We start from the raw sequence: 24,035 nt of genomic DNA on the forward strand, positions 1-24,035 counted from the left end.
AACAAGCTCGTTCTTTTAGTACAATCAAGGAAGCAGTGTTGAAAGCCTATGAGCTTGTTCCCGAAGCGTATCGACAAGCGTATCTGTGTCTGATTCGGTCGCCACGTACGTAACGGAGTGGAAAGCCCAAACAGCTTCCGTAGCTGCTACGTTAGCTGACGAGTTCATGCTGATCCGTAAGGTCATTCTCAGCGTGTGTGTGTGTGTGTTTGGGGTGGAGGTGTGTGTGTGTGTGTGTGTGTGTGTGTGTGCGTATCTACTCCAGTTGGCAGAGGGACACTGAGCCGCCCCACCACACTCTAAACCCAGCACAGAGGGGTGTGTGTTGAGTGAAGTGTGTGTGGAATGTGTGCAGGAGGGTCAGTGTGTCAGAGTAAGAGATGCTGTAGAAGGACAGAGTGCCAGCCGGACGGTTCACATACACTCCAACCCTGAACACACACACTCCTGTAACAGCTCTGCGGTAGGGGGAGGGGGGGGCAGGTAAGATTGTGTGGTTATTATTGTGCCAGACAGAGTATCTAAGTTTATAGCACCTAAGACACCATGACGTTTCATTCAATCCAAACACACAGTCATCACCCACTCCTTTCCTGCTGATTCCTTTATATGTCACTGCTATAGAAACCTCTCCCATCTCACTCCACTCAGCCTCCCAGTAACAGCGCTCACACACACTCTCTCTGCACATAACCTGCTCCCAGGGCTCAAATCTCTCTGGATGATCAGGATATGGCTTCTCTCTCTCCGGTGTGTGTGTAACCTTCCTGTTCCCCTCAGACAGAGACAGTTCTCTGTGCGCTGTGTTTGGATCCAGTGTGAGCCGACAGCCATCTGCACACCAGAGACATTACTGAGACTAATTATCATTATTAATATTGAGAGATGTTTTGGTAAAGTCTCTCTCTCACACATACACACACACACACACACACATACACAGCACAATGTATCTATAGAAAGTGTTCTGCATGACTCACATTTCCTGGGTCCTGGTTTGATCCTGTTCTCTCCCCCATGTTCCACACTGTAAGAAACACAGAACAGTGTGAGTGTGTGTGTGTGTGTGTGTGTGTATGTACTTACAGCAGTTTGAGTGTGTGTGTTTACTTACAGCAGTGTGAGTGTGTGTGTGTGTATGTGTGTGTGTGTGTGTGTACTTACAGCAGTGTGAGTGTGTACTTACAGCAGTGTGAGTGTGTGTGTGTGTGTGTATGTACTTACAGCAGTTTGAGTGTGTGTGTTTACTTACAGCAGTGTGAGTGTGTGTGTGTGTATGTGTGTGTGTGTGTGTGTGTGTGTGTGTGTGTGTACTTACAGCAGTGTGAGTGTGAGTGTGTACTTACAGCAGTGTGAGTGTGTGTGTGTGTGTGTGTGTGTGTGCGTGTGTGTACTTACAGCAGTGTGAGTGTGTCCAGTTTAGCAGCAGACAGCGCTCTCACTCCTGAGTCTCCTGGGTGATTGTATCTCAGGTCCAGCTCTCTCAGGTATGAGGGGTTTGAACACAGAGCTGAAGCCAGAGAATCACAGCCTCTCGGTGTGACTCTACAGCCTGACAGCCTGCAGAGAGAAGGACACACACACCTTACATCACATTCACATAAACTAACAGAGCTGTGTGTGTCACACACCTTACAGCACATTCATATAAACTAACAGAGCTGTGTGTGTGTCACACACCTTACAGCACATTCATATAAACTAACAGAGCTGTGTGTGTCACACACCTTACAGCACATTCACAGCAAACTAACAGAGCTTCGGGTGCATTTTAATGTTTTTAATTAATCCGCAATAAAAGTCTTTATTCTCAAGCTTTTTGTTAAGTTTACATTCAAATATACCAAAATCAAATACAATTTGACATCACATTACATGTAATCTTGTAATGGCATTAAACAGAAATTTGTTCAGAAAGAAAGAAGAAAATTTTACAAAGCCTTACAGAAAAGTACATTTCACGTTAATGATATTTAACAATAACTCTATAAATCTATTAGGATTATATATAGTCAGTCATCCATGTCAGACTCTACTCAGTCCGGGTGAAGAGACACCAATGCTCTGCTAAGCTCCTCTCGGAAACTGGGAACTGATGTTGTGTGTTTTATGTTTAGTTTTATGTTTTATGTTTAGTCATTGTCTTAGTTACGTTATTGTCATGCCACATATTATGTCAGTCTAGCCTCGCCACGTTTTTATGTTTTTAGTTACCTTTCATTGTCATATCATGTTATGTCTCATGTTTAGTTCTTGTTACCATTTATGTCTTAGTCTTGCCATGTCATGTTATATAGTTTATTGTCATAATTTCGCAAACTTGTTATGTCATGATTTATGTTTGTTTCATGTTATGTTCTGTTCATTAGTTAACTTGTCAATCCTCCACACCTGATTTCCATTCTCTTGCTGCTCTCAAGCTAATTGTCTACACCTGTCTACACCTGCATATGAAGCTGTTTCATGTCTTGTCTTTGCGAAATTTCCTGTTTGTCAGTGCACGTTTTAGTGGTTTTGGCAAGCCATTGTCTACCTGTTATGATCCAAGCCTGCTTATTGACCAAAGATTATTGACTTCTGTTTTGTTGACCATCGCCTGCCTATACCACGTCTTTACCTGCTGTTTTTGTGCTTTTGCCCCGCGGAGCAGATTTTGGTCTTGACTCTTGCGCCGTCATCGACCCTGAGCCTGCCTACCGTCCACCTGTACTTCTGCCCCGCTGACAGCTTTCCTGGAGACTGCCTTCTCCCTCGGTACTGCACTTTGGTTTTTGGCTGAATTTTACATGTAGGAACATTGCTTGTTTTTGACTACGCTCTCTGGATATTCCCCGAATAAAGCCCTGACGGAACTTTATTACACCATTGTTTCTGAGTCGTGCCCCCCCCCCACCCATCTCAGAACACTTTCGCCAAGATGCACCCTGCTGACTCAACCGCCATGTTCTATGCCCTCCAGGAACAAAGTGCCATCGTCCAGCAACACTCTCAAGGAATCTCCGAACTTCGTCTGGAGATTCGAGAGTTGTGTGCGGAGATGAGGAGACTCGCCATCGTGGTTCAGCCACACCCACTGGAACAACCTGCCAACCCGCCTGCACCTCCACCTTCCAACCCCATGGGAACCTGGAAATTCTGGGAGCCACAACAACCCCCCCCGGAAAGGTTTTGGCGGAGAACCTGAGAGATGCAAGGCGTTCCTGCTCCAGTGTGACTTTGTGTTCCTGCAGCAACCACAGACCTACAACAGCGATGACCGCCGGATCGGCTACGTGATGGGGCTACTCAAGGGGAGAGCCTTGGACTGGGCTACAACTGTGTTGTCCGGGGGTTCATTCCCTCCCCGGTACCCGACCTTCGCCGAAGAGATGCGCAAGGTCTTCCAGCACGCATCCAGCGAGCCGTCCCAGCGCCTGATCGCCCTTCACCAAGGCAGGAAAACTGCGGCGGACCATTCCATCGACTTCCGCACTCTCGCGGAATGATGCGGCTCTGGTAAACCTGTTACTGGCCAGCCTGAGTGAGGCACTCCAGGACGAGTTGGCGCGTCTTGAACCCATCACTCAGTTCGACCCACTCGTCCGTACTGCCATCCATTTGGACATCTGTGCCAGACAACGCCGGACTGAGAGACAGGCCCCACCAGGCCAGCCGTACCCCAGGCTAGGGTCAAGTCCCCGACCAGAGGAGAAGCAAGCTGAAGGACACGTCGGAGAGCTACCGGTTCCTGCTTCTATTGTGGGAAGCTGGGACACACCCAAGTTCAGTGCACCCTCCGGTCCAAGAAATCTGGCTCATCTGTTGAGGTGAGAGTGCTCAACAGATATGAAGGGTCTGCCAGGAATGACCATCACCCCACGCTTACTGCCTTGTTGATGTTTCCTGACAGAGCGATCCAGGTCAATGCGTTGGTGGATTGCGGAGCTGACGCAAACCTCATTGTCGAAGTGATGGTCAGGGAACTGGACATTCCCACCCACTACCCCACCCCGAGAATGCTCGGTCATTGGACGGAAAGACGTTTTGCCGTATGACCCACATCACCAAACCCATCCAGCTGATAATTTCTGGAAACCATCATGAGATGATTCAGTTCCGCGTCATCCGGTCCCCTAATGACCAGCTCAGTTTGGGATTACCCTGGCTCCAGACACACAACCCCACCATTGACTGGAGTTTTAGCCTGATTCAAGCCTGGAGTCGTGAGTGTCACCAATCCTGCCTGCGATCCGCTCCTGCACCAGCTGAGGGTGCACCCAACCCATCACAAGTCCGCAAGCCCTCCCTGGAGAAGGTGCCCACCCCTTACCACGACCTAGGCACAGTCTTCTCCAAGACACAAGCACAGACGCTTCCTCCTCATCGACCTTACGACTGCGCCATCAAACTGCTACCCGGATCCACACTCCCCTCAAGCCGTCTCTACAACGTCTCCAGACCTGAAAGGGAGGCCACGGAGAAATACATCCAGGACTGCCTAGCCAATGGACTGATTTGCCCATCCTCCTCACCCGTGGGCGCCGGATTCTTTGTGCAGAAGAAGGATGGTTCATTGCGTCCCTGTATTGAGTTCAGGGAGCTTAACAAAATCACTGTCAAGAACAAATACCCTCTGCCATTGATGGACTCCGCCTTTCATCATCTACATGATGCCACTATCTTCACCAAGTTAGACCTACGCAACGCCTACCACCTGGTCCGTATTCGAGAGTGTGACGAGTGGAAGACCGCCTTCAATACTTCTCTCGGACACTTTGAGTACCTAGTCATGCCATTTGGCCTCACTAACGCACTCGCTGTGTTCCAGGCATTAGTTAACGATGTTCTTTGGGACTTACTGGGCAGACACGTATTTGTTTACCTCAACGACATCCTGATCTACTCCACCAATGCCAAGGAACATGAGAATCACGTCAAGCAAGTTCTCCAGAGACTGTTGGAGAACAAACTGTTCATCAAGGCAGAGAAATGTGTTTTCCATACTGACACTGTCGAGTTCCTGGGTTTCATTTTGGAAAAGGGACAGATCAGGGCAGATCCCAAGAAGGTTCAGGCGGTCACTAACTGAGAACATCTGAGAACATCCTCCCAGGTTCCTGCACCGTCGCGTCAGTAACTTGGAAGATTGAGGCGGTGATCCAGAGGGCTCTACGGGAGGAGTCCGATCCCAGGTCAAATCCCGGAACACGCCTCTATGTCAGCTGCTCGGACACAGGTGCTGCAATAGGCTCATTCATCTCCCCTGTCCTGCCATACCGGCTTTACCCGCACATTGGCGGTGCTTAAGCGGAAGTTCTGGTGGAGCACCATGATCCCCGACACCAGACACTTCATCAAGGTGTGCACCACCTGCGCCAGAAGCAAGGCCTCCCACCAAGCCCCTGCTGGTCTGCTCCAACCTCTGCCACATTGGGGTGGACTTTGTTACCGGACTTCCCCCTTCCGAAGGTAACACCACCATCCTCACCGTGGTGGATCAATTTAGTAAGACAGCCCACTTCATTCCTCTACCTGGATTACCCACCTCCCAAGAGACTGTGGACATACTAATAAAGTGTTCCGCATCCATGGAATTCCCTCAGACATTGTATCCGACCGTGGCCCACAATTCATTTCACAAGTTTGGAAAGCTTTCTGCCTGGCCATCAGTGCCACGGCTAGCCTTTCAGCCGGCTACCACCCCCAGTCCAATGGGCAAACCGAGAGGACCAACCAGGATTTAGGAGCTGCCTTACGTTGTGTTTCAGCCAAGAATCCGGCCTCATGGAGCAAGATGCTCACCTGGGTTGAGCACACGCACAACACCCTGCCCTGCGCCGCCACCGGAAAGTCTCCTTTCGAGATCTCCCTGGGCTACCAACCTCCACTGTTTCCTGACCAGGAAGCCAAGATCGCTGTTCCCTCCCTCGCCACCCATATGAAACGATGCGCCAAGATTTGGAGGGATGCCAAGGCCGCACTATTACGCACGGCAGACCGTAATCGGCGCTTCGCTGATCGCCACCGCACACCAGCCCCAGCCTGTATCCTCTCACCCCCCATGTCCCCCCCGATCCCCCACCCCCTCCCCCCTGCATCATTGATAACCACCCTGCTTTCACTGTTAAGAAACTGTTGAACATTCGCAAGAGGGGCCGTGGTGTGCAATATCTGGTTGACTGGGAAGGTTATAGCCCTGAAGAGCGTTCCTGGGTTGCCATTCTGGACATATCATTGATTACTGAATTCCATCGTGACCAAGCTCATAGGACCGCCAGGAGTCGGTCGTTAAGGGGGGGGGGGTCCTGTCACGTTTCATGTTTGTCATGTCTCGTTTTATGTTTAGTCATTGTCTTAGTTACGTTATTGTCATGTCACATATTATGTTAGTCCAGCCTCGCCACGTTTTTATGTTTTATTTCTTGTTACGTTTCATTGTCATGTCATGTTATGTTTCATGTTTAGTTCTTGTTACCATTTATGTCTTAGTCTTGCCATGTCATGTTATATAGTTTATTGTCATAATTTCGCAAACTTGTTATGTCATGATTTATGTTTGTTTCATGTTATGTTCTGTTCATTGATTAGCATACACTTTTGCGTCTTTCTGCAAACCTTGCATTCCTGCTTTCTCTCTCTCCCTTTCTGTCACTCACACTCTAATTGTTTCAATTTCCCTTGTCTTCTTACTAATCTACTAACTTTTGATCAGGATTGGGTAATACTAACATTCTAACCATGTGTTCATGTTACTTTGTAACAAAGGGCAACCAATCAGCAAGCCGGATCAACGAGCATTAGGGGAGTGTCTTTTCCTTATCCATGTTTCTTGTGCATGTCATTTTCTAATTTACTAACGCTAGGGCAGGATAGGTTTATTACTAACGATTACCAATTACCTCGTTAACTTGTCAATCCTCCACACCTGATTTCCATTCTCTTGCTGCTCTCAAGCTAATTGTCTACACCTGTCTACACCTGCATATAAAGCTCAGTTTCATGTCTTGTCTTTGCAAAATTGTTGCCGCCTGTTCATCAGTGCACCTCTTTAGCGTTATTTCATCTGTAGTCCACCGATTTGACGTCACAATAGCCTATGATGTAACAATAGCCTGTGATGTCACAATAGCCTCTGCCCTCTAGCACAGCTCAAATACACTCAGTGGTCACCTGTACACCAGCTTGGAAATATTTAAACACAATTGCATTTGCTGTACCGGCAATATTCCACCGATTTGCCACAATCACACTTCACATTTTCTTGAGGAAATGCACATCTCTAGTTTAATTTAACATCCACCACAGCCTACCATACATGCATCACGCCTACAAATACTCAATATTCTTTTCACTTCTCCCGATAAGCAAGCTGAGAAAGACGCTCCTCGGTCATTGTCGAGCGCAGGTATGCTGTCAATACAATAGCTTTAGCCTACTGAAAGAGCGTTCTGCTAGTGCACCGCTTACAGGAATTGCAAAATAAATGCGAAACAATGCTGCAAGGTTTGGGAATGCTCTATTCATGTCATTAGCAACAAGGAAGGCTAAAACCTGACCAGTCGCCAACTCATCATTTTGCTTCTCAAATAAACTTTTATATGTCCCGATATGAACAGTATTCATTTTACACATCTGATGCAGATTATTTAGCTATGTCAGTTGGCTACGCTTAATTACAGATTTACAAACAGTTCGCTACACTCACAATCCTAAATTCTGTAAATGTATCGGAAGGTGCTTTAACTTGAGGAAGAACCTATGCACTTGTAAATCGCTTTGGATTAAAAGCGTCTGCCAAATGACAAAAATGTGTAAATGTAAATGGAAGGTGTCAGCTCTTGTCAGATTCTAATACCCAACACGGCAATTCCCTTTATTTTAGTAGTAATCTTCGTCCAAACAGTCAGCCTAAAACTGAAATCGTCTTATTGTGGTAACTAACTATAGCTTGTGTACTTGTATCCAATAACGAGTGTTGGTATGAAATAAGTAGTAACGGTGGCCGACCTGGAAAAAATCTAGTACCGGCCCACTTTAAGCACAGGGAACTGTAGTTCTGTGGAATGATATGTCAGAGAGGAAATCTGTTGCTTTCAAACGGGTTTGCATTCAGTTCCTACATGTGCTAATGAAATAACTGCTGAGAAAACCATTGCTGAAATCGATTAAATGTAATAGGTTTAATATTATTTCTATCAAATGGAGTACTTTCAGTTCAAGATGGTTAGATATGATTTATATGGGTTTAGGGCTGGGTATCGTTCAAAAAAATGTGATACCGGTACCGATACCGGTACCTGAGTTTCGATACCGGTACCAAAATGATACTTTTTTCGATACCTATGTAAATTTCACATTTCGTAATGCAATAGCCTGAAAATGTTTTTACTATTATGCAAGTCTTTTTACATTACTTTTTCCAAATAGAAAGAGTCCAAATGTTATTCATTTTAAGTGTGAAATGTTTATTGTCTCTTTTTCACTTGAACAACTATTAAACTACTAAATTAACTATTAAATATTTAATTAGAACTGCAAAACATGCACAAGTGCAAGTGCAAAGGTACTTGTAAATAAACAAAGTATGTGCATTTATGCAGTTTAAAAATAAAAAAGGCAATAGAAAGTACTTTTAAATTAAATAAAACCAATGTGCAAAATGCAATGTTAAATAGAAAATAAAATTACTATAAAATGGATATTGTAAAACCAAAACAGTGAAGTAAAAACAGGAAGAAGCTTTAGCAAAGCTTTAGCTCAGGCAAGAGACACGCTCGCTCCTGGCTGATGGTGTCTCCTGCTGTGGAAAATATGCGTTCTGAGGGTGTAGAGGATGCCTGGACACACAGGTACTTCCGTGACAGTTCAGACAGCGCTGGCAGGCTATCCCTCTTCTCCCACCACCAGGTTACTGCAGCTCTGTTGTCTCAGGTTAATGCCGTGCACGATTAAATGCTTCATTAAATTGGAAGTGTTGCCTGTCTTGGCAGCTACTTTCTTATTGCAAATATTGCATTTTACGACGTCTTCCGTTTTTGTGAAATGTAGCCAGACCTTGGACCGTTGTTGTGACATTTTTTCACTCCGTTAAGTTTACCTCAGATGCGGTCCCGTGATGTGTACATTAGCTGAAGTGTCGCATGGACGCATTTGTTTTTCCACCCTCAGTCAGTCGCTACCTAGCGATCCAATCAGCGGCCACGTTCGATTTTAGAACAGATATGGTGATTGGATGAGAGACGAATTAAAACCTCATGGCAACAAAGGGCAACCAATCAGCAAGCCGGATCAACGAGCATTAGGGGAGTGTCTTTTCCTTGTTTTAAATGCCACAGACACACATGGTTTTCACCTCGCGTATCCGAGAATACACTCTCTCGTGCATTGCTCGATGTGAATGGTTGGCAAATGCTGAACGCTGGGGCAGACCGAGTGCTACGACGTGTATTGTGCTTATTTGTGTCACTTTATGGGGTCATAAATGGGGTTGACGGTTCACTTTCGCCCTCTACTGGTTCAAGATATATACTTTACATATAAAAAAAAAAAAAGTAAAGTACCGAAAGTTGGCACCGAATGTTTTGACATATTTCGGTGCTCGGTAGTACCGAAGTGATTCGGTCGGTGCCAAACAAGTACCGACCTTCGATACCCAGCCCTATTCATAATAGTGGTCCAAGCATCGTAGTTAATATCCCAGTTAAAGAGGAGATAAAATACCTTGGTTTAATAGTAACAAAAAATATCCATAACAGAGAAGAATTGAATGTTATGCCCAGATTGAAAGTTGTTCAGAAGATACTAAATCATTGTCTCACACGGGATTATCAAGGGGTTATCAAGACTGATCTACTCATGCCATTCTTTGATACTTCATCTAAAGTCATAAAGTCATCTAACTCTATCATATTTAAATTTATACGGAAAAACAAAGCTCATTACCTACGCAAATCACAATTGGTTGATTATGCAAATGTAGGTTCAAAAGCCACGGAATTTTTATCAGTAATTGCGGCTTTCAGAATCAAATGGTTGAAAGAGTGTCTTTGTCATCCTCATTCTATCTGGTACCACATCCCAAACAATATATTTAATAAAGATGTGACTTTGAGGTATCTAAAATTCCTGTAAAGCAATCTGATTTCCACAGGCATTACTCTATGGAAATAGACAATTTTTCACCACACAATTCTTTACTGTGGAAGAACAGGGCTATTACCATAAATAGGAAATCCATTTTTAAAGCTGATTGGTATAACAAGGATGTAGGATTTATATATGATTTATTGAATTTATTGAATGGTCACTATCCTTTGAAGATTTTATCAGAAAATATAAAATTACTATTTCAAGAAAGGGATATGACAAAATCTGTGAAGCAATTCCCATTCCTTTGCGTCATATGATACAAAACAGCATACAATTTTATTTTACAGTCCCTTCTCTACTTTCCCTTAAAGTAGGTGAAGTGAATCTGATGGATAAAAAAATGTGACAACAGAATAATTAGTCTGATATTCACAAATTATTTATGGAGACTTCAACTCTTGCGATGTAAAGGATAATATAGAGGTCCCTTTAAGGAGACAGGCCTTTTCAGTTTAATTATAATTTCCTATTGCTCCTAAAGTCAAAGAAACCCATTTTAAAATTGCATCAGCAATATACCCTGTAAGAGATTTTCTACACAAAAGGTTTAAATTTGAAGTGGATCCTTGTATCTTCTGTTCTTCAGAGGCTGAAACTATTGACCACCTATTTTTCAATTGTCCTTACACTAAATTATTTTGGTCTGAAATCCAAAATTGTCTGTCTCTGAAAATGGATCATATACATTCATTTACTTACTTCGATGTAATATATTTATAACTTGTATTTAAGTATTTCAGATATTGTTAACCTTGTAATTATTCTGGGAAAATATCACATACATTCTTGTAAGTGGAACGGTACCTCTCCCTCCTTTTTGGTTTTCATGAATAACTTTGTCAATTACTTTAAGTCACTGAAATCTATGGTAAAAAAGACAAGAAAATCTAAAAGGTTGTCCAAGTTTTTGCTATTTTAATGTCTCCTAATTTCATTAGTGCTATCCATCTGTTTATATGATTATTATTTCTTTTTATTTTATTTACTCTGCTGTTGTCATTATAAATGTATTCCAATTTTTGTAACCTTGGTTCCCTATCTTCTAATGTATATTCTCTTTTTGTTCAATAAAAAAAAAAAAAAAAATGGGTTTCTCCGTCCATCAGCCTGACAAATACGACATAAAAGAAAACTGCTATTATAAAATGATTAAACCACACATAACTCTTAAACCCCTCACCCAAAGCTCATGCAGACATAATGCAGTTGCCACCCCCAGAACTAATGTCCTGTTCTTACACCAAGGTCACTTCTACATCTACAGTGGTTTTGTGTTTCATTTGGCGGTTTGCTTCTGCGTCAACACAAACTGAAAAGAAAACCAGGTGCTTTTACATATTTCCTGTCGCAGTGGGTAATGTGGTAACCAGAAAACAATGATAGAGTTCGCTTCTGGTTTTGGATTTCCTCAGAGCAATAGAAAGAGAGTTGCGTCAATGGAGGGTCAAAACACTAGGCGGTCATGCCATTCATGTAGGCTTCAAATAGTTCCAAATATCATCGGTTAACATAAAGTTGATGAACAGACATAATTTAAGCTTGGGACATAAGTTTAATTGGGAATAAGTGTTTATTTTTTCATGCTCAGGTAGACATTACTGTGGAATTGCCCCCCTACATTACATTACATTATTGGCATTTTGGCAGACACTCTTATCCAGAGCGACATACAGTTGATTAGACTAAGCAGGAGACGATCCTCCCCTGGAGCAATGCAGGGTTAAGGGCCTTGCTCAAGGGCCCAACGGCTGTGCGGATCTTACTGTGGCTACCCCAGGTTTCGAACCAACAACCTTGCGTGTCCCAGTCATGCACCTTAACCCTAACCTTAACCACTATACTACAGGCCGCCCCCCATGCATCTCCCGGAACAGGGACTTTGAAACTTGCTCCGAAATAAAGAGCTCACTGTCCCAATCAGTCCATTGGTCAATTTCCCCCCGTTATCTCTGTTCTTGACATGCTAATGAGAATGTTTGTTTTCAATGAAGGGGAATGTTACTATGTGAAACTTTATACGGAGTTCATTTTGTCAGAAAGTCTTGTGTATGCAAATAGGCAATTGCTCAGTCTCATAATGAAAAACATCAATTGGATAGCTACTGACAGATAACTCCACTTGTATCCTTAATAATACAATATGTATGACTTGTATTATTGATTAATGTTCATGTGACATGTTACTGCCATTTTGCTTTAGAACTGAACACCTCCATTTCAGCAGCTCTGGGAAAACAAGAGGCCAGGCTACAGGATATGATGAAACAAACCAGGCAAACGACTCGGGAGCTTCGTTGATAATGCCCACAAAATCAGATTAACTTTCCTTTCTATTTGAATGAACAGTGAATCCTTACGCATAACTATGTGAATTTCACTCAGCAGGAGTCCACCCCATTTTATTTTATGGGGTGACTTTGGCTCAGGCGGTAAGAGCAGTCGTCTGGCAGTTGGAGGGTTGCTGGTTCAATGCCGCCCTGAGTGTGTTGAAGTGTCCCTGAGCAAGATTCCTAGCCCCTAAATGCTCCTGATGAGCTGGTTGGTGCCTTACATGGCGGCCAATCGCTGTTGGTGTACGAGTGCGTGTATGAATGGAAGCATCAATTGTACAGGGCTTGGGATAAAAGACGCAATATAAAATGCCAACCATTCACCATTCACATGGTAATGAAATGATAATTTCATTGGCAAATGGCAAATTCACCTGCGAGGTAAACTTTTCATTTCTTTGGAAAAACGGCATGAATAAACAGGACTTGAAGAACTTCAAGCCTTGCGGGAGAGCGGTAATGAAGACAAAAAACAACTAATCATATCCTGACAGTGATGACGACACGGAAGAGCTGTGTCATTTCCAGCTGAGGATCAGTTGGGGGGGGAAGGGTTAATGAATCATTCCTAATACATGAATAACTTTAATGAACCATTTATGAATTCTATTTTTAATTCAGTTTCACTACATGCAGTAGGCTCCCATGTAATTCCAATGGAGGCAAGAAGGATGAAACCGATGTAAGATTAGATGCTATGCATTTCTAAAAATGGCGGGTGCTCTATATTCTACAGTTCCTGGAACAAGATAGACGTCATCATGAACTCCAGTATGTACCGAGATATTTAACAAAACCCTCCCAATGAACTTACAAGATCTCCAATCGACTTATGATTATCTGCTTTCAAAATAACATATATCATATATATAATAAACTGGGAGGCGGCATGGATGGCGCAGTAGGTAGCACTGCCCCCTCACAGCAAGGAGGTTCTGGGTTCGAATCCCCGTCGGCCGAGGCCTGTCTGTGCGGAGTTTGCATGTTCTCCCCGTGTCTGCGTGGGTTTCCTCCGGGTACTCCGGTTTCCTCCCACAGTCCAAAGACATGCAGGTTAGGCTGACTGGAGAGTCTAAATTGCCCGTAGGTATGAGTGTGTGAGTGAATGGTGTGTGTGCCCTGCGATGGACTGGCGACCTATCCAGGGAGTATTCCTGCCTTTTGCCCAATGTATGCTGGGATAGGCTCCAGCCCCCCTGCGACCCTGATCAGGATAAGTGGGTTCAGATCATGGATGGATGGATGGATGGATGGATGGATAATAAACTGGTTTAAGAAGATGGTTTTAATGTTGTGGCTGAGTGGGAATCCGAATGCTTTTTATAAACCTGTACAACAAGTGACAGCTTTTACTCAATTTATTTGATGGCTCAAGTGTAGGCTCAAGTGTTTTACAAGCTGATACATCTGCATGGGGTTTAGGATTGGAATTTTTACAAAAGAGTAAAACCACACTCCAAAAAGCAGTCCATGGTCCCCTCATAACAGTTTCATAAAATCCTGGGGGAAACATTGAATCCCATTCACAAAAGCCAAGATAAATGTCAGTAAAATGGCCGATCCCCGATGGATCAATGTGGGGTTGAGGACTTTGCTCAAGGGCTCAACAGTAGCACTGATCTTACTGCAAGCACCTTAGATACAAGGCTATAGGCTGCCCCCTAAACTCAAGCTGAAGTTTTTGACTGGACTGTGACTAACTCATCTGTGACTAGCTGCTAAATCATCCCCAATTTGGAACATTACAGTGGATACTTCCAGGAATTCATGCAACATACGGGTCGGAGTGTAGGTTTAAAAGTACACATTAATGAAACAATGAGATACGCAGTTCAGAAGGATGCATATATAAGGCGACTGTAAGGTTGAAAGTTTCTGTACAAAACTGCAGAAAAATCACAGAAAGCACGAAAACAGGGAAACCACAGATATGCCAAAATACAGGGGGTGTCTGCAAGTAGGCAAGAGCGCTGATTTGGACACAGCCGGGGAATGTCCAAATGCCAGCCCGACTTGCTCATCCTGCCAGCTGAGTGAATGGCTCTCGCTTGTCCCGACTGCGGAGCTTCTCTACTCTAGCTCCCCAGTGGTGAAACGACCTCCCCATTGCTATAAAAACTGCTCACTCACTGCCCATTTTCTACCACAGTCTGAAGACTCACTCTTCACACTGTACCTTGACTCCTCTGCGGGAGTTCGCAAATCTATTGTCACTTATCTTCACCAGTCTCAAGACCTGTTCTATCTACCTTCCGTATTAGACTTATGTTCATGGCTTTATAACCGATCCTATGCAAATTGTACCTTATCGAACCTGTTCTGTTTTTGTTCTATGACCTTGATTTGCACTTTTTTTGTACGTCGCTTTGGATAAAAGTGTCTGCTGAATAAAATGTAATGTGATGTTTGCACATAAATCACGGAATACGTCAGTTCCGTGACAAACACACAGCCATAATTATTCTTATAGAATATAATGATTTTACTATATTACTTAATATTATAGCCTACTATATACTGTAATATAGAATTATTATTCTTGTGTTATTTACAGTTGGAAGAGAAAATCTAAAGGATGTGTGTGCACCGACATAATCCCCATCATAGAACAAATGTGATCATTGCATTGCCCATCTCATAGGTACTATGGATCGCTTCTTGATCAAAAATTCTGTGAGAACACAATCTCCTCCTCCTCTGCCTGTAGTTTTGACTTATATTGATGCCAATTGCACATGACAGTAGTTGGTCACTACAACTATTTTTTTAAAAGCTCAAATGCTACTATGTAAATTGCCCCCATTTATTTTGAAAAAGCCCATGGACTTCAATTTTATTGCCCCTTAAAAAAAATTACATTTACAACCCTGATTGAAGGGGTTGTGTTTGTACTCACCCCAGTCTCTGCAGTTTACATTGTGGGTCCTCCAGTCCAGCAGAGAGCGCTCTCACTCCTGAATCCTGCAGCTCGTTGTCTCTGAGCTCAAGATCACTCAGCTCTGAGTGAGGAGAACACAAGACTGAGGCCAGAACATGACAGCAGCCCTCTGTGAGATTACACCAACCCAGCCTGTGGAGAAACCAAACACACATGGACACACACATACACAAACATTTAAATTGACTGGTGATTGTAATAATGTTCACCTTGGCAGTTGATGTATATGTAATTTCCCATTTGCCTATGCATCCCTGGGCGGTACAAACAAAAACAGGGATGTTGTGTGGCAAGCCTATTGCAAGGATTCAATTACCAAACCTTTTCCATATGATGATCATATATGAGACAGAATCTGATTTCGAACATGAATTTCATCTCCAAACACAAGAAACAGTGTTTATGTGATCACAGTTTGCGTTCCAGCCGGGCCAATATCCACGATGTTCACATATATTTTAATATTACTCTGCGTTTAGAACATCGCTATCTACTTTGTAACCGAAATTAACTTAACGTTATCATCTCACAAGGTCGTTATGAGTCATTTCAATAACTGCAGCAAAGACAAATTACTTTTGTGTGTTTTCAGGTGTAACGTAAAGTAGCAAGCTAGCTAACGTTAGTGGAGTGCGGATACATTATTGCTAGTAGCTAGCGTTAGCAATACTGAACGACTGTTCAGGAAGAATAAATTCAACATAAAATAAAGTTGCATTAAAAATACATTCATATAAAGTTTGTCTTGTCTTTCTTTTGTGAAATGTTTAAAGATAAATGTGGTAATTGTACAGAAGTGTTATGGAACTCAAACCTGTGGTATATCGTGGATATTGACACAGCTTGGGGAGTAAATAGTCTAATCAAGTCATTGTAATATGATGACTTATTAGTATTCTGGCCATTAATTTTTACATTTTCACTTAGCTGAATGAAAAACCGCAATCAATTCAAAATTGCGTTCTTCCTCATTTATCTGTGGCCTAAGTGTGACAGTAACAATGACGACAATGTTTCAAATGTGGCTGTAGTGTCGGTTGGTTACCGCGGCTATGATAGCTAGCTCTCAGCAGATTACTATAAGCTTTGTTTATTCTATAAAAATACAATTTCACGTAGATTTTAGCCATCATTCGTCAAAAAACGTTCCCCTCCACTGTTGTTATTGTTGCTGGCTTTGACCCAATTGTGAAAGTTAGCCAACCTAACCAAACTAACTTAATGGTAAATTGCTTTATGACGTCTAGCACTGTCACAGACAATTAATATATTCACCGGTAAATAAAATAAAATACCAGTCAACAAAAGAATGCTCTAACTTCCTCACCATTAATAATATTATTGCTCAGACCTGCTGCTGTACTACACCTGCTAACAGTTGAAGCAGAGCCAGAGGCGTTTAGCCATGTTGAATTTCATTTGCCAGGTTTCCACCCACTTCTGGATTCTGTTTAAAGCCTCCTGAATTATTTTGGAATATTCCAAACCTCCCAGTTTGTTATCACCTGCAAATGTTACCCACTCTGAAAAGCCTCCTGTAATGCCTACATCTTCATTTAGACAATGAGTTTTATATGGTACCGTTTTAGACGTGAATTTTCTTTAAATAAAATGCATAGTACTAAATGTTTCATTTCCGCAGCACTACATACACAAACAATATTGATAGTTATTTACTCATTGTTATCCCATTTGACCCATTTCTGACTTTCCCATTTCTGACTTTAAAATATATAACACATTTTCTGAAAATCAAATTTTAGAAATGACTAAATGTCATTCTAATGAAGGTAACAATCGCTTTAATGTTTTACCTATTTATTTTATTCTAAACTGTAAGACCTTATTTGATACTGGCCCATAACCCTTTTCAACCTTCCCCAATTTAGTGCGGTAAGATTAGTTTTATATTCGAAATGTGATTTTCCGACTTCAATAGCTCTACAACAAAACAGAACAACATCAAAATGACTGTCTCGTAATTAGGGTAGCTCAGAGAATGCAGCACAACGCTGTTTGATTTCTCATCGCACCTTTAATAGCACGAAATATAACTTCGATATTACAGTTAGATAACACATCGCAGGATAAGTGGGACGAGGGACCTCCAACATAAAGGCACAACATGTCATTAATCAATTAAGCCCATTATTTATTTATTTTTAAACATTTATATGTTCGCAAACATTCTTCATTTTTGTGGCTCAGACTGCTCATATTTATGGACCGTCTGAAAAGTGGTTGTCAATCAAATAAAAATGTTAATAGTTTTCTAACCACAGCACTAGAGTGTTCAAATAATGTTTTGAGGACCAGTAGGACATGAACATACAACTCCTGGATCCCGGCAGGAGTTCATGTTAGATTTTTTAAATGAATGCAAAATCCCACACGGTGAGACTTAAGGGGCTGGGAAAAATTGGCACAACTCAGGTCCTCAGGTTGACAAACTTCCAAAGGCAATCAAACACATTGAATCAAGACCAGATACTGAAAGCTCTCATATATGCAACCATAATCTGCAATATGGCCCTGGGTTTATTGAATGTGGCAGATGTTGAAGTCCACTAGGGTTTTATTAGTTTATTACTAATGTGTGCATTAGTGTTCTGCAGTGGGTTGGTTGCATTTTCTCCTGGATTAGTTAAGTATTATTTGTTTGCTTGCTGATTCTAAATTCAGTTTAGTTGTCATTATAGTGTTCTGTTGTGTACTTGTTTGTTTGTTAGCTATTACAAGTGGTGTTTATTTAGATTCAGTGAAACTGGGTTAGGTGTTTGTTTCTCTCAGGTAAGCTAGGCTATTAAGTTAGGCTATTGTTTTACTGGCTGGCAGGCCACAGCTTTTGTTGTAGGAGGAGCCAATACTTTGCACCCTGCTCAGGGTATAATTACTGGCACACCTGAACTCACTTCAGTGTGCATTAGTGTTCTGCAGTGGGTTGGTTGCATTTTCTGTATTCAGCGTCAGTGTTATTTAAGCAGTTGTGTAGCGCACCAGCGGCAGCTGTGTGCGGCAGCCTCGGCTACTTGCCTCGGCGTACGAAGTCGCAGGTGTACAAAGTCGAGGGTGTCTATCTACGGGTGTCCATCAAGGCTGTCCGAGAGCCTGATGTTTGATTTTGTTTTTGCTGCCTGCCCTCATTCCACTGTGTAGTATTCCCCTTGTCCTCCCTAGTTCCCTCCATGTGTTTCCTTCCCATCCCTGTCCTCTCTCCTCTCCCCAGGTCCCAGTCAGGTAGGAGGTTTGCCTCCCACCAACATGGGCAGAATATCTCTAACCTCATCTTCCCTCCCAGATCCCCTGGTATTGATCTCTGTGTGACTGGTGGCCTCTGGAACTGCCAGTCCGCCGTCCAGAAAGCAGACTTCATATCTGCCTATGCCTCCCACCTCAACCTTGACTTTCTTGCTTTAACTGAAACGTGGCTCTCACCAGAGAACACGGCCACCCCGGCTGCCCTTTCCTCTGCCTTCTCTTTTTCCCACACACCCAGATCCTCTGGCAGAGGAGGTGGCACAGGTCTCCTAATCTCATCCTCATGGAGATCTAGTGTCTTCTCCTCATCCCTCTCCTTCTCCTCTTTTGAATTTCATGCGGTTTCTGTTACTCTGCCGTGCAAACTGTTTATCATTGTTGTTTATCGCCCCCCGGGTCCTCTGGGGAACTTTTTGGATGAGATGGACATCCTCCTCAGCTCCTCACCTGTCAATGACACCCCCCTGATCCTCCTGGGTGACTTCAACCTCAACTCAGAGTCCACCCAGTCTACCTTTCTCTCCCTCCTCTCTTCTTTTGACCTTACCCTCACTCTTTCCCCTCCCACCCACAAAGCAGGCAACCTTCTTGACCTCATCTTCACAAGGAGCTGCACAACAACCAACCTCTCTGTAACACCACTCCATATATCTGACCACTCCTTCATCTCTTTCTCTCTTCCACTCTCCTCTAACACCCATCCATCTCTCCCACCATCCACTGTCACCTGTCGACGGAACCTACGCCACCTGTCTTCCTCCACCCTCTCATCTACAATCCTCTCCTCCCTACCATCTGCGGAGTCTTTCTCTCGACTGTCTACCGATGATGTGGCTACAACTCTCATGTCCTCCCTCTCATCTTCCTTTGACTCTCTGTCCCCTCACCACCAAACTAGCTCGGGCCTCCCCCCCCAGTCCCTGGCTTTCTGATGCTCTACGAGCTGTCCGAACCGAACTGCGGGCGGCGGAGAGAAAATGGAAAAGGTCCTGTCTCCCCAGTGATATGGCTTCCTTCCATGCCCTCTTATCATCTTTCCATTCCTCTGTCTCTCTAGCTAAATCTTCCTTCTTTCACTCGAAAATTAACGCAGCCGCCTCTAATCCCCGCAAACTGTTTTCAACTTTCTCCTCTCTTCTGGCCCCCCCTCCCCCCCTCCCCCCCCACCCCCCTCATCACTCACACCTGATGACTTTGTCTCCTTCTTTGAAAAGAAGGTCAATGCTATTCGCAATTCCTTCTCCCAACCCTCCACCCCTGCTGACCCTCCTACCCTCCCCAACTCCCTAACCTCCTTTTCTCCCCTCTCTGACGCCGACACGCTGAAACTCCTTACTTCCCACCGCCCAACCACCTGTCCTCTTGACCCCATCCCCTCTCCCCTCCTACAATCTATATCTGAGGACATTCTCCCTTTTCTCTCCTCTCTAATCAACACCTCCCTCTCTTCCGGCACCATGCCCTCTTCCCTGAAGAGGGCCAGAGTCACTCCCCTCCTCAAAAAACCTACTCTCGATCCCTCTGCCCTGAACAACTACCGGCCTGTCTCTCTTCTTCCCTTTCTCGCTAAAACCCTGGAACGGGCGGTCTGCTCCCAACTGTCCACCTATCTTCTCCACAACAATCTCCATGACCCCAACCAGTCTGGCTTCAAGAGTGGCCACTCCACTGAAACCGCCCTGCTCGCGGTCACTGAGGCACTCCACTCTGCTAAAGCAAAATCCCTCTCCTCTGTCCTCATCTTCCTCGACCTGTCGGCCGCCTTCGATACAGTCAACCATGAGATTCTGCTCTCATCGCTGGCTGGGATGGGTGTCACAGGTTCTGCACTCGCTTGGTTTTCCTCCTACCTCTCTGGTCGCTCCTACCAGGTGACTTGGAGGGGCGCACTCTCCGACCCTCAACCCCTACGAACTGGAGTCCTGCAGGGCTCGGTTCTTGGGCCTCTCCTCTTCTCGCTATACACCATGTCTCTTGGTTCTGTTATCTCGTCCCACGGCTTCTCTTATCACTCCTACGCTGATGACACCCAACTCTTCATTTCCTTCCCCCCTGACACCCAAATCACCACACAGATCTCTGCCTGCTTGGCTGATATCTCTGCATGGATGACTTCCCATCACCTGAAGCTCAACCTTGCCAAAACTGAGCTTCTCTACATCCCTGCTAAGTCCTCTCCGTCAATCGACCTCTCACTGACTGTGGAGGACTTTGTAGTTTCCTCCTCCCGTACGGCAAAGAATCTTGGGGTGACTCTTGATAACTGCCTCTCCCTGGCTCCACAAGTATCCTCCACTGCCAGAACCTGCAGGTTCTTTCTGTATAATATACGCCGCATCCGTCATCTCCTGACGGAGAAAGCCACCCAGCTCCTAGTCCAGGCGCTCGTCATTTCCCGCCTGGATTACTGCAACTCCCTCCTAGCCGGTCTCCCAGCGTGCGCCATCAAGCCCCTCCAGCTGGTCCAGAATGCTGCAGCCCGCCTGATCACCAGTCAGCCCAGGTCGGCTCATGTCACCCCGCTTCTCATTGGCCTCCACTGGCTTCCTATTGCCGCACGCATCCGATTCAAGGCCCTAGTGTTGGCATTTCAGGCTGCTAAGGGGACTGCCCCACATTACATACAATCCCTGATCACTCCCTACTCCCCAGCTAGACCACTCCGGTCTGCCAGCTCTGGTCGCCTTACGATTCCCTCTCTACGGGCACCTGGCGGTCGAGCTGCACGTTCACGCCTGTTTTCCGTTCTGGTTCCTCAGTGGTGGAATGACTTGCCTACCACTGTCAGGACAGCCGAATCCCTCCCCCTATTTCGACGCAGACTCAAAACACACCTGTTCAAACTCTACCTTAGTCCCCCCTCCTGATTTACCCCGCCCCCCCCTTCTGATACCCCTATCCCTGTCTAACCCCCCCCCCCCCCCCCCAAAAAAAAAAAAAAAAAAAATGTTTATATGTTTAGAACAGCAGTCCAGGTGTATTTTTCTAGTTCTGGATGTGATGCTTTGACTTGTGGTAGAACCTATGCACTTGTAAGTCGCTTTGGATTAAAAGCGTCTGCCAAATGACTAAAATGTAAATGTAAAATGTTTAATTTAATGAGTTACATCAAAACCATAACCAAGTTCAGCAATGCCTCTACTTGGGCTATTTAAGTACCACTTTGATACGAATGTCACCCAGGAAATGTAAAACTCCAGTTTGCCAGGACAACCACACAGCATGCATACACTCTGACTCAGCTTAAAAGAAGACACGCCAATTGATTTAATGCCATGCAAAACCTTTGAAAGACCAATTTCGAGTTTAGTTTTAAACAAAAAGAAAAATATTCTTGCATGCATGTCGTTGGCGCACTTGATCGATTGTGGGGGCGACCCAAGAAAATTTGCATGCTATGATCACCGCAGAAAAACGGAACACTTGTGATCATGACTCTCACTGACTAGCGATGGACGCCGGCTCCATTTCTCTCACCCTTCCTTCTCATGTAACCATAATCTGTATATGGCCCTGGGTTGTTGTAATTAATCCGTACATTACCACCGTCGGTTGGAGCGGGAGCGATCTTCATTCATAGGAAGGACAGCCTGAATTCCTTTGTTGGGCAGCTATAATGCCAATTGAGATCCGTTAAAAGTTCACGTGTGCGTCACTCGCAAATAAGTCAGTGTCATCTCCTCGCAGCGGCATCTTTATTAACGTAGTAAACACCCAGCCGCCTCACTAAACTTGTCGTACAAACAAGTTGCTGAATTCACAGATAGGAAATCAATTATTGGAAAGTGTCTTCAGCACTCTCATAATAACGCCGGCTCCTTTTCTCTCACCCTTTTCTCCCCTAGAATTATGGGAACTGTAGTTTTATTCTATGATTTAAGCAAATTAATAACAACACAATGAATGATTACACACATCACTATTGTAGGCTGTGCTATATGGAAGCATATGCGCGCCAAAATTAAAATGCAAATGCAAATCGGGAATTACATTCCATGTACTTGAAAAGCCATTTTCATTTTGGCACGGTTATTCTTCCATAGTGCGACATACTGTGTTCACTAAGGAAGCGATTGAACACGCTGACTAATCAGAAACACATTTTCAATAATCAGAAGCCATTTGTTCCAAATGCATAAAACGGGTTGTAATTCATATACGGATCACCTTATATGGATGCAAATACGGTCAATCTAAAGATAACAGTTTGGATTTGAAATCTTTAATTTCACATGCGCTTGAGTACCGAGCCAAAACTTGTATCACTGTCCAAATACTTACGGACTGCACTGTATATAGATGAGGGCGGCACGGTAGTGTGTTCTATTCGCCTGTGGTACCTCTCCTTAAGCACTGTACCACAGGCGAAAAGGGAAAAATAATTTATTTTTGTATGTTGACACTTTTTGAACATATACAAACTAGAATGAAATGAAGAATTAAAAAGCCACAAATTCACACTTATTTGTCTCAGTTGATAAAGTGAATTCAGTGAATTTTTCGATTTAACTGTGATGAATGACTCAATAGCTTAGGAATTACAGAGGGTTTTTCAAATATTAGCTTTATTGGATGTTTATTGAAAATAAAAAACCTGATGTACAGTACTGTGCAAAAGTTTTAGGCAGGTGTGAAAAAATGTTGTAAAGAAAGAATGCTTTCAAAAATAGAAATGTTAATTGTGGTAACTTCATACTTTAAATAAGACCACTTGACAACTTACGGTACTTTTTACGGGACGTAAGTGGCTTCCTCCAATGGCAAAAGTCTTCGTTTACCGGGATTTAAGGTAATCTGTAGCTAACCTTAAATTTTACTGAGCGAAATTGTCGTTAAAGTGTTTTATGCAACACTTAACGGATTTAAACGGATTCTTTAAGGGAACGTGCAATACTCAAGGGTGTTTTTGAGGGTTTCTGACATTTCACTTAAGGGTTTGTTGTTCAACTCTCAAATTTAACTTGGTCACTTGGTGACCAAGTGTGTAGTTGTGATGGTATCATCTGTACCTTGCGCCTGTAGAAGCAAATTGAAAGGGATCTAGTAAAGATTTGACCTCAGGGGGGACACCATAATCCTCTCCAAACACTTCATAACAATGGAGGTTAGTGCCACAGGCCTAAAGTCATTATTCACTGAGGAACATGGTTTTTAGGGACAGGAATAATATGTATTTCTTCCACAGGGTGGGGATGGTGTGTGAATCAGGTGACTTTTGAAAGACAGGGCACCATGCTGTTGTTATCTCCTCTGAGCATGTCCTTAAAAGAAGTGCAGAATTGTTATCTGGCCCATTGGCTTTCTTTATACTTGTGCGTCTAAAAAAATGACTGAACCTTATCAGGCTCAATCGCCAACTGCTAACTGCAGCACCTCTTTAC

The 24,035-nt window shown here is 43.8% G+C and overlaps 1 protein-coding gene across 3 annotated transcripts in view; it reads right to left on the reverse strand.

The window, feature by feature from the left end:
* Positions 1 to 237: 237 nt before the first annotated feature.
* Positions 238 to 24,035, reverse strand: part of LOC133140031 (NACHT, LRR and PYD domains-containing protein 3-like) — a 59,623-nt gene continuing 35,825 nt past the window's right edge. For all 3 annotated transcript variants that reach the window (XM_061259551.1, XM_061259550.1, XM_061259549.1), the window contains exons 5-7: positions 1,399 to 1,560; positions 981 to 1,027; positions 238 to 834 (exon numbers count right to left, since the gene is read on the reverse strand). In XM_061259551.1, the coding sequence (XP_061115535.1) occupies positions 257 to 834; positions 981 to 1,027; positions 1,399 to 1,560 (787 nt within the window). In that variant the 3' untranslated portion in view covers positions 238 to 256. The remainder of the gene's footprint in view (positions 835 to 980; positions 1,028 to 1,398; positions 1,561 to 24,035) is intronic.

The sequence above is a fragment of the Conger conger genome, chromosome 11, assembly GCF_963514075.1.
Source record: "Conger conger chromosome 11, fConCon1.1, whole genome shotgun sequence".
Lineage (NCBI taxonomy): Eukaryota > Metazoa > Chordata > Actinopteri > Anguilliformes > Congridae > Conger > Conger conger.